This window comes from Ctenocephalides felis, unplaced genomic scaffold, assembly GCF_003426905.1.
Source record: "Ctenocephalides felis isolate EL2017-DRISC unplaced genomic scaffold, ASM342690v1 CF-g0.4_SCAFFOLD_01492, whole genome shotgun sequence".
Classification (NCBI taxonomy): Eukaryota; Metazoa; Arthropoda; class Insecta; order Siphonaptera; family Pulicidae; genus Ctenocephalides; species Ctenocephalides felis.
The window spans coordinates 59,513,618-59,526,376 of record NW_020537646.1 but is presented as its reverse complement, the minus strand read 5'-3'; the positions used below and the strand labels follow the sequence as shown (position 1 = coordinate 59,526,376).

Genomic DNA, 12,759 nt, shown 5'->3' with positions numbered 1-12,759 from the left:
TTAATTTATATCTTAGCTCTATAGCCTTATTTTCATTTGATATTTTCTAGTTTGTCACCTTATTGGGTATGTGGACCATTCCCTTTGGAATAAGTTTATATAGTCTATGGTGGAGATTTATTTTTTTTTGGTTAATATTTTCTTGCATTACTGGCTTCATAGGAATTCGTGCATTGCAAAGTCCTATACAAGGAACGACACCAAGGTGTGTATTATATATATATATATATATATATATATATATATTACATAAGAAATTTCTTATGTAATATTTAGCATCCTAATTTTGGCTACTGTACAGCCGCGTTTTTATATTTAAGTTTTTGTTTTTTATTTATTTTTAAGTTAGGCCATTTTTTCATCTTTATTTTTATCAATTGTTTGTATGTTCACAGTTATTGTTAGTTTTAACTTAAGATTGTTCTACTTTGTACGCTCTAACATTCATACCACTTGCTTGTTATCCTGTCACCAATTTTTTACTTTCTTTAAATTTATTTTTTTTTAGCTACTCTTTTCCTTTAACGAGCATTATGAAACCCACACAGGCTACTTGTAATAAAAAAATTTTTATACAAGAGAATTGTATCACCAATGACATCCTCCCTAATCCTTCCTTTTATAATTTCATCAATAAACATTATGGTTCTTACATCCTTTCAGAATTTAAGGTATTAGCTAAACTAAACTTCAACTTTCTACCTATCAATAAACAGATCTTTCTTATCAGATGCAGGAAAGAAGGTATCATACCTAATTTTTATCGCCTAAATTTTACAAAATTTTCTCATCTGAATAATTCTCTTAACAACAAGTTTTCTAAACTTAGTTTACATATATATATATATATATATATATATATATATCTTATATATAAAATTCTTCTGTAAGTTTATATGAATGGTTAATCCTCCTAAACTATAATTCGGATTTTCATGAATTTACTTGAAGTTTGTTCGGGAAATTTTCTAGAATTTTTTTATATTCATAGAAATTTAGTAAGATTGTAGAAATAAATGGAAAAAATTACAAAAAAACGCTTATCATTGTTTGACCTTGAAAATATTTAAGGCATGGTTTGACATTAAAAACAATTGAAGACTGTCATTTGCCAAACATTTCCATTCACTTATAAGCTAAGGCAATATTAAAATATAATAAATTCACGATTATAAGTAAGGAAAATGACATTTTTTTTCAGTGGTGTAATTTTACATTTTTGACAATTGGGTATCGATTAAAGAACTAATTATAAGAAAAAAATGTTCAATAATGTTTTTCAAAAAAGCAAATACTTTTCAAGTTACTGGCTACTGAAAATTTGTTTCTTTTTTGCGTTTTTCATCATATTTTGCTAATATAATTAAAAATAATCGTATTCCATCTAGAATTAACTTGGTTTAAGAGATCTTGATGGATTCTAGAAAATACCAGAACTTTAGTGCAAACGATTTTCAAAAAACTCATGATTTCACGAAAAAAAACATTTAAAAAAACAACCAATTTCTCATTATAATATCTCTGAAAAAATACGTATAAAAGTATATATATATATATATATATATATATGTATATATATATATATATATGTATATATATATATATATATATATATATATATATATATATATGAAAATTCGAGGTATTTTTCTGACTAATTATTGTTGTTTATTATTTTTCTGTTACGCAAATATTGATAGAGGTATGATTAATTAAGGAGTGCGCGGCTGTCCAACCAGAGGTTTTTCGAGCCCTTTAACCCTTCGCCGTTTCACAACAAGAGAAGTTACGGTAAAATTTATGATAGAGAAAGTTGTAGCGCATTTAAACACCTTTAAAATAGTATATTACAAGTTTTGATAAATTCAGAATTAAAAGAGTAATAATCGAATTGATGCGGTGGATGGTGACGGAGTGCAAATTGTTTTCACTTCTGAACTTAAGATAAAGATTAGCCTATTTCCAAAATATCGAGTAAATTGGAGCACAGTAAAAAAAATTACAGAGCAATAATTTTTGTGGGAATTGAGAATAATCATTTTATTTGAAACAGTTCTACATTCAACATCACTCATATATTAGTGTAAATAGTAATTCGAAAATCAATAATGATTATTTTTACCTGAACGGTATAAATATTAGTATAGGATATTGAAAAAACGTAGATGTGGGTACAGGACAACGTCTGTCGGGTCATCTAGTATATATATATATATATATATATATATATATATACATATATATATATAGATATATGTATCTCGTATATATATATAATATATATTTATATATATATATATATATATTAATTTGGCAATATCAACAAATAACACTCTTTTTTGCACTAATTTATTAAATAATAATTTTCACAAACGTTTCGAGACTAGGTTTGTCTCATCATCAGTGTGTTATAATTTAAAATTTAAAATATGTTAACCTAAATTAGCATTTTGTTATCCATTACAAGTCGCTCGATACACTGTCCTCTGCCACACCAACGGTCGTCGGTGTCCGCATTCTCTAACCACTTGAAAACCACTTGAAATTGAATAGTCACGCGATCAGATAGGTTAGGAAGGATTAGGGTCCAGTTGAAAAGTAGATGTCGTTAGGAGAAAAAATATTCTATGGATGAGATGGTTTGTTTATAAGATTTGTTTTAAATTGTTTAAATTGTTTTTTATTTTTGTTTATTAATTGTTTAAACTGTGAAGTTATAGTGTATATGGACGATTTATTAATCGCCACAAAAACAATTGAGGAGAATATTGAAGTGTTGCATAGGGTGTTAAAAGTGATTAGTAGAAATAAGCTAGAATTAAAATTAAATAAGTGTAGTTTTGTGTTTAGAATCATTGATTATTTAGGTTACCATATAGACGTGAACGGCATAAGGCCGAGTGATGCAAACATTGAGACGATTGTAGATATACCCATTCCAAAGACATTCAGACAGTTAAGGAGCTTTATAGGCCTAGCCAGTTATTTACGCAAGTTTATTAAGGATTTTAGTGTTAAATGTGAGCCATTGTATGATTTGTGCAAGAACGGTGAAAACTATGTGATCGACGGTGATGTAGTGGAAGCCATAAACAATATTAAGAATGAATTAGTGAATAAACCAGCGATTTACTCACCGAGCGCGATAACAGAACTACATACAGATGGTAGTGCGAAGGGTTATGGAGCAGTACTTGTGTAAGAGCAGTACTTGTACGGGAAATGGCACCCAGTCTGCTACTATGGCAAGAGATCCACGTTGTCGGAGTCTAAGCTACACAGTTTCGAATTGGAGATGTTAGCTATAGTAAATGCCTTGCAAAGATTTCATGTCTATTCATTTGGAATTTATTTTAATTTGGTAACCGATTGTAACAGCTTGAAGCTGGCTCTACAGAAGAAGGAAATAAATCCAAAATTATTGAGGTGGTCGCTAGTATTGTCGAATTATGATTATGAGCTAGAGCATCGCGCAGCAGCAAGGATGCAGCACGTCGATGCACTTAGCAGGTGCCATGAACTACTAGTAATCGACCGAGTTCTGGCAATAAGACAAGGCCAGGATACGCTGATTAGACGAATTCGAGATGGTTTGGAGAGAGAACAGCACCAGCTGTATGAACTTAGGGTCGGATTAGTGTACAAAAAGTTCAAGGAGAGACTTTTATTTTTGGTGCCGTCATTAATGGTAGAAGAGGTGTCCAGATTAATGCACGAACAGCTAGGGCATGCGGGCGTAGAAAGGACGGCGATGACACTGAGGAAACAATATCGGTTCAACAATATGAACCAGATAGTAAATGAGGTTATACATAAATGCTTGAAGTGTATCGCCTTTTCAAGCTGGAAGGGTGAGTCTCGAGGAAAGTTACACAATATCCCAAAGGGTGTGCTGCCTTTCAAGACAATTCATGTGGATCATTTGGGTTCACTACAGAAAACTAGAAAGGGTAATAAACACATTTTGGTGGTGATAGACGCGTTCACAAAATATTGCAAATTATACCCATGCAAAACCACATCAGCAAAGGAGGTAGTTTGCTGGTTGACCCAGTATTTTGAGTATTATAGCGTGCCGACTACCATAGTCGCAGACAGAGGGAGTTGCTATACGTCTAATCTCCTTAGGACATTTTTAGAGGGGAGAGACGTAAAAATAGTGCAGATAGCTGCAGGAGCCCCTTGGGCGAATGGGCAGGTGGAAAGAGCAAACCGAACAATCGTTCCAATATTGGCGAAATACACAGAAGATTTAAGCAGTTGGGACGCAGTCCTGGATAAGGTAGAATACGCCTTGATTAATGCGGTGTGTAAGAGCACGGGTGAGACCCTCAGTATTCTATTATTCGGAGTGACACAACGGGAAGAAGTGAGGGTTGAGTCCTATGACAAGGACGAAATTAGAAAGCAGGCAGCCCAAACGATAGAACGGGGGCAAGATTATAATAAAAGATACCATGATAAGCGCAGTAAGGAAGCGGAGAAGTATAAGATTGGAGATATGGTAATGATCACCAATGTGGACACTACTATTGGTGAACAAGAAATTGTTACCAAAGTATAAGGGACCATATTTAGTTAAGAAGGTGTTGGACCATGAGCTAATAATACTGGAGTAAATCTAGTTTAAAATATATATCTTATATATAAAATTCTTCTGTAACTGTGTATGAATGGTTAATCCTCCTAAACTATAATTCAGATTTTCATGAATCTAATGAAGTTTGTTTGGAAAATTTTCTAGAATTTTTAGATTCATAGAAATATAATTAGATTGTAGAAATAAATAGAAAAAATTACAAAAAACCGCTTATCATTGTTTGCCCTTGAAAATATTTAAGGCATGTTTGACATTAAAACAAATGAAGACTGTCATTTGCCAAACATTTCCATTCACTTCTAGGCTAAGACAATATTAAAATATAATATATTTATGATTATGAATAAGAAAAATGTAATGACCACATTATTATTGCCGAAAAGCAGCTGAGATGTGCCAAAAATAAAAATAATATAAGATTTACAGTCAACATCTGGCAGGTGATGCAGTCTGTGCATGCGTCTGTCAGTGATCGCACATCAAATTTAGCCTATAATTCACTTTGACTGATTATTATTTTTTAACTTTTAAATGCAGTCGTGTTTTGCCTTACTTTACTATATCACGATACAAAAATAATTTACTTATTCAAACAATTATTTAGAAGTTTCATTGTGTCAAAAATTCATATGTTTGACATTTGATACGAAATGTTTACTCAAAACAATGGAGCATTTTGGGTCTGAATATTTTTAATGTGCTCCAATTTGCATGAAATTTTGGAATTAGGTTCATCTTACTCTCAAGTTTAAAAGTAAAAATAATTTAGAATCATTTGCCACTTCCCGGGGGTATGACATCCCTTTTCAGTGGTGCATTTGTATCTGTTTCAAACTAATGTCGGATATCGATAAAAGAACTAATTAGAAGAGAAAAATGTTTAATAATGTTTTTCAAAAGAGAAATTACTTTTCAAGTTACTGGCTATTAAAATTTTTTTGTTTTTGCGTTTTTCATCGTTTTTTGCAAATATTTTTAAAAATATACATTTAAACGAAAATCATGTAATGAACAAAATAACAAAAAAGCTTTAAAATGAGTACTTCTGCGTGTAAAATGAGTGAGCTATTATGCAGATAAAAGACGCATACAATATTTTTTTCATTTAAAGCAAATAGTTTTTGAGTTCCATTTTCATCAAAATTAAAAATAATCGTATTCCTTCTAGTATCAACTTGGTTTAAGAGATCTTGACGGATTCTAGAAAATACCATAACTTTAGTGCAACCTATTTCGAAAAAGCACTTGATTTCATGAAAAAAAATCTATTTAAAAATATAAAAGATACGTATGAAGGTATATAAATGAAAATTCAAGGTCTTTTACTGACCAATTATTGCTTTTCATTATTTTTCTGTTACACAAATATTGATAGTGTCTAAACAGTGTCGTTCGAGTCCTTCAATCCTTTGCTATTTCAAAATAAGAGAATTACGGTAAAATTTATGATAGAGAAAGTTGTAGCTTATTTAATTACCTTTAAAATAGTGTATTGCAAGTACTGATAAAATCAGAATTAAAAGATTATAATTCAATCAATTCGGTGGGTGGTGACGAAGTGGCAAATTGTTTTATCACTTTCTTTAACTTAAGATAAAGATTAACCTATTTCCCCGACACACGCTTTTATCCTCTCTATTTAATATTGATAGTGTCTAAACAGTGTCGTTCGAGTCCTTCAATCCTTTGCTATTTCAAAATAAGAGAATTACGGTAAAATTTATGATAGAGAAAGTTGTAGCTTATTTAATTACCTTTAAAATAGTGTATTGCAAGTACTGATAAAATCAGAATTAAAAGAGTTATAATTCAATCAATTCGGTGGGTGGTGACGAAGTGCAAATTGTTTTCACTTCTTAACTTAAGATAAAGATTAACCTATTTCCGACACACGCTTTTATCCTCTCTATTTACTGCAATAATTTTGTTGATCGTAGGTTGAATAGAGCACATGTGAACAGGATTTGATAAATTAATTCACTTCAAATATAAACTTAAGTAATAATGTATATTAAATTATTAGTGAAAAAAAAATTAATTTAGATCGTAAATTACTAAAAGCCAGTTAAAGTATGATACGTAATTATAAAAATTATAGGCAACTTTATTGAAGCAATTATTCTGGGTAGAAAAATCCAAGGTGATATTGTACCTATACCGCGAATGCTATATATTAATTCTTTCTAAATTTGTTATACCTTTTAAAAGACTTCCATTTTCAACACGTGTGTCTAATGCTACGACCATAAATGACAAAGGCAGACGATGATTTTTTGTGTTATAAATTTGGAAAATCAATGTTTTAGTCGTGAATAAACAAAAAATCATTTATTTATACATCCACATCTACAGGTATGACTGAAAAATTGTATAACTCTTGGCATTAAAATAAATTGAGCTATTGGAAATAAATTTGCAGTGTATAATTTTTAATATACAATTTTATTGAACATTTTTTAATATTTTTTAAATGGATAATTCAAGTGTTAACTGTGGGAATTGAGAATAATCATTTTATTTGAAACAGTTCTACATTCAACATCACTCATATATTGGTGTAAATAGTAATTCGAAAACAAATAATGATTATTTTTAACTGAACGGTATAAATATTAGTATAGGATATTAAAAAAACGTAGATGTGGGTACAGGACAACGTCTGTCGGTTCATCTAGTATATATATTGAAATGATATGGGGTGTTTGTTGAATTGGGTTGGTTTCCAAATGTTGGTTGATCCGCTCTCCAATGGGGTGCTAAATCCGTCCAACCTTTTCCTGGTGTCGTGGGCAGAGCTTATAGTTATAATATAAAACAACAACACTGGTATAAATCTCCTCTGAAAGAGTCTCTACGCAAAGTCTAATAGAAAACACTGAATTTAATTTGACTATCACTTTATTTAATCTTTAATACACTTTCAAATCACAAGCTGACATAAATTCGTGTTAAGTCGTACTCTGTTAAGACATCACTAGACTAGACTAAGACATAACTGAATTTGATAGATGATCACTACTCTATTTATTCAGTATAGGACGTGACATATGTGCACTTCCGCATTCGTGCGCTGGCCTTGTACTTTGGTTATTTATTAAAACCGCACGAAGTGCATTATTACACAATACGCCACTCCTAAAGATTGTTGCCTGTCCTCAGGAAACATAAAAAAAAATTGCAAATTTTTGAGGTTCTTTCCCTCTTAAAAAAATTTATCGTCCTCGATAAATATAAAAAGTTAAAAATAGCAATCTATGGTATAATTGATTATAGCAAAAGAGAGAAGAAAAAAAATTGAAAATTATTAGCAAAATATGAAGTGAAAAAGTATGTCTGCAATATAATAATTAGTTAACAATTCTGATGATTGGTAAAAAAAAATTAATATCTAATCTTTTTTTTGAAAAAAAATCTAATATTGTAACATTTTGCTGCATATTGTGATTTTTAATAGTTTATTAAAATTATTTAGATTTAGTTTCAACAGTTTGTTTGATTTCAAATCATGGATTTTGATAACACAGCAGAATATTATAAACAATAATTAGTTACAATATTAGGTCATTCTTATTTGATACGATATGCAATCTAATACCATATGAATTTGCCCAAGTTGCATAATTTTGTGTCTGCTTTGTCCATACATGTAGCATTAAAATTATTATGTAGGCAAAATTTTGACCTACTTGATTTATATTGTTCACACATAATTAAAACCTTTTAAAAATTTATGTGATAAAAATAATTATTTGACCGATTATAACTATCATTAATTGATTTTGATACATATGAAGTTTCTACTAGGATAGTAAAATAATAAAAACAACTTTTCTATTTGCATAAGAATATTCACAAGGTGCAAGATCTCTCTTTTTTTACGAATCATAAGTTGTTTAATTTTATCTGATAACTTATTTATTTCATTCGAATTTTAAATAATGATCAAAACACTCTGCTCCAGATTCAGTTTACTGTTTGGAATATGATGTTTAAAGAGCTCTCGATTATTTCTAACTGAACCTGTATGAGAAACCCGTATCAATACAAAAATTCAAAAAAAATAACTTGCACATTTGTTGCTATTCTGATGCATTACATCTAGATAGAATATATGAAAGATAGTTTTAATTCGTCTAACAATTGTGTGTTGTCACATACTTCTATATTAATAGATTCTTGGGCCCCTCTTGATTTTATAACTTTTATTTTCAAATTCTATTTTGAACATTCTATTTGTACTATAAAATATAAAAATATTAATTTGAAATTATTATATTTAGAATGTCAGTATTAAAAAATATGAGTGGCCAATTTCAGAATAATTGATACAAATTATTATTATATATTTTTTGTATTTTATTTCTATGTGAATTATTGATACTATGCATCAAAATTACTTTTGTTGTAATTGAATAAATGATTAGAGATGATAGAAATTTTATTTTTGTTATTGGTCTTATTATAACTGCTTTGAACCTTCGAAATTCATAGTTATTAAAAATAAAAATAGAACTATGAAAATATTAATATGTCAAATAAAACAAAATAAATTACGATAAAATTATTCAAAAAAGCAAAATTAAAATATCAATTTAATGAAATTTTATTTGAATAAAATATGTCGCCAATTAATACTTTAAAATTTTTCAAATAATAATAAAATAAAGTTTTTGTAAAATACATCAAGATTCATAAAATTCACGAATTTAATACATCATAAGCAAAATTGTATTCCGTTCCTTGTTAAAATTTGAAACCGAATGTTATATGATATTTTTTTACTCAAATTTCATAATAGAAATATGACAAACGCTTCTAATACTATTAACGCAAATAATCGAAATTACATTTAGTATGAACAATTATAAAAAAATAATTAGAAAAGATATTATTACTGTTAATTTATGCAATTACTATAATAGAAACAAATTTACTCAAGAAAAGAGAAAATTGAGGAAATATTTTACATTCAATATAATGCCAACAAATTGAATTGAATTTAAAATGAAATCATTTTGTACCAATAATTCAAACATGGACTTTTTCTATTTTCCTATTTTTTTTCAATTTATAATTTATAATTCTGCTTTATGGGGATAGTTACATTGCTATTATTGACATTAGTTTAAATTTATCCCCTTCATTTCTGTAACATTTTGTGATTAAATTTAATTATTATTGAAATTGGCATTTTAAGTTCAATTATTTTCACACCAAACTTCGAAGTTCATTTTATGTAATATTCGATCACAAATTAAAATTTCATTCTTATCTAATGTTTTTAAAATCATTTCTATATATAACTTTACTAGTTGAAATTTATTCTCATGCAATATTTAATATTATCGATACAATCAACGAGCGTGTTTTGGTCCTAAAAAATGAAAATAACGAAATAAATTTATTTGAAAGATTTTATTGACTCGTTCCCGCGGATTCATGAGTCTCTTATAAGTCATCAAAATTACGTCAAACATATTTAAGATCTCGCGGTTTTCACTAACCTTACGAGTCTCCATTCGGGTTTTTCCTACCCTGATTAATTATTTATTTGTCAGATACCATATATATATATATATATATATATATATATATATATATATATATATATTGATTTCTTTTCCGAACAGTAAATCCAATAATAAAAAACAATTTGTTTTTTGTACCAGTGTAAAGAGTAACGAAAATTAACTAAAAAAAGTTCCATATAAAATTGAGAAGCAAAAGTTATTTACTTGTAATAATTTATATATCCATATCACTAATATTTGTTGTTAAAAACACTCGTTTTTTCCGAGAATATTTGTAAATGTTTTTTACTTTACAAGACTTTGTAACACAACGTAATGAAGTTCTGTCGGCCAGATGTAAGGAATATATACGGACTTAGGCAAAAATAATTTTTTATGGCTCTTGTATTGGTAATTTACGAAAAATGGGAATGTATTGCCTTAGCAAATGTTGAGAAATATTATTATGTATATATACATGCACATACATATACACACCTACATATACATGCATATACACATAGTTACATATGCATATATCCATATATTCATGTACATACAATTATATACACGAACATGCACGCAGGTACATGTATATAGTGTATATACAAAAAGATACATATAAGCACATATATGGATGTGCATATATTACCACATATATACATGTATATATATACACACAAAATTATTAAAAGATTAATCGTTTTTAATTAGTTTTAAAAAATTTAGATACGAATCATGAATGATATTATGATCTGATCTTTTATTAACACAATTTGACGAATTCAAAAAGATTAAATTGCTTTCAGGAAATAGTCTTTTAGAAGTATTAGTAATGAAATTGATGGGGGTGAGGGAATATCCGTTTTCTAATAAAGTTTTGGTTACTAATGTTGTGTTTTGAGTATGAAAGGAAGAGTGAGACAACATGACTGCGTGGTCTATCAAAGGAATGATTGTATTGACTTTATAATTTTTGGGACAGTATGACGCGTAAGGAAGGTACCTTTCTGACCATGTAAGTTTTCTGTACCAATTTGTGCAAATGATGTTGTTAATTTTATGCACAGTCACGTCTAAAAAGTTCAATTTGTTGTTGATTTGTGTTTCATGTGTGAAATGAATGTTCTTATTGTAATTATTAAAAGTATCAAGTATTACATCTGATTGTTCTTTAGAGATCGTTCAAGTATTACGTAAGCAGATTTAGTACAATTATTTACCCCCCCCCCACCATCCCCCTTTGTCAGCAAAAATAAGCAAAGCTGTCACCAAAATGCCACCCAAAATAAGAAATCAATAACTACCCCGCCCCCCTATAAGGCTTACGTAATACTTGAACGGCCCCTTATCTATTATAAAGAAGGTGTCATCTACATATATAACATAAAAATATATTCGGAAATTTAATGTGGAGAAAACAGAAATTTCAAGGGTTTGTAAAACTAGATCTATAATGCCAGGGGATAATGAGCATCCCATAGCAGTACCTTTGATTTGTAAATAAAAATTATTGAAACAATTAAAATAAGAACAATTTAGGACAGTGTTAATAATGTGTTGGAAAGTAGTTATAGGAAAGTCGGTGTAGTTACAAATAGTGGGCCAAGCGTTTTTCAATTGAATCAAGTATTAAATCATGGGGTACACATGTGAGAAGGTTAATTACATCAAGGCTTAGAAAAATTTGATCGTCTGTAATGTTTCGGACTTAAATTAGATCCACAAATTGGTAAGAATTCTTTAGAAAGTGAGGAGAGAAAATTGTGATATTTTTTAAAATATTGGCAATGTGTTTAGCGATATTATAGAATGGGGAGCCAACATAGGATACAATGGGTCTAAAGGAGCATTCAGGTTTGTGGACTTTGGAGAGGCAATACATTTTTTGGGAAATAGGATGTTGTACTTTTAAATTATAGGCGATATGTCAGAAATGAAATTTTTATTTTTTAATTCATTAATTAATTTAATTTATTGTCTAGAAAACTGTTGTGTCGGATCATTTGTAATTAGCTTGTAGTTGTATATATATATATATATATATATATATATAAGTTCTTGTGGGGCGATACATCAAAAAATAAAAAGCAAAGATTTATAAATTAATCTTTCATTCCAAACGTTTCGACATTCAATTTAATGTCATCATCAGTGGACCTAAAAACAGTATAAAAAATTAGTATAACTAGGTAATTATAATATATGTGGATTGGTAAAGAAACTATAAATATAAGAAAAGAATTAACAAAACAGCAACACTCAACAACAAACAAATTATAACTGATAGGATAGGTAATAGAAACCAGATATTAAATAGATAAAAAAGAAAAAGAAAGTATGAATAAATATATAAGTACAGATATTCACATATACATATAAACCTACGCATATATATTAAAGTGTCCTGGGCTGTTGGTAATGCCTTTGGATGTATGTTCTGGATCACAAGTACAACCAGGAATTGTAATGGTAGGCTGGACCCGAGCGGTGAACAGTTGAATATTTGTTGAAATATTATATTTGTGATGTGGACTCTCCAGAGTCCACTGGTAGTGTGAAAGGCCTTTAGGATGAACAGCGATTTGATAGTAAATTGTAAACACACTTCTTTGTTTGAATGATACTTTTATCATTCAATATTTCACA

At 29.0% G+C, this 12,759-nt stretch overlaps 1 protein-coding gene across 1 annotated transcript in view; it reads left to right on the top strand.

Annotated features, from left to right (window-relative positions):
- LOC113369991 (RING finger protein 121) overlaps window positions 1–12,759 on the top strand; it is a 71,871-nt gene that overhangs the window by 19,914 nt on the left and 39,198 nt on the right. Inside the window, exon 5 of the mRNA XM_026610628.1 lies at window positions 51–205. Coding sequence (XP_026466413.1) covers window positions 51–205 — 155 coding nt within the window. The remainder of the gene's footprint in view (window positions 1–50; window positions 206–12,759) is intronic.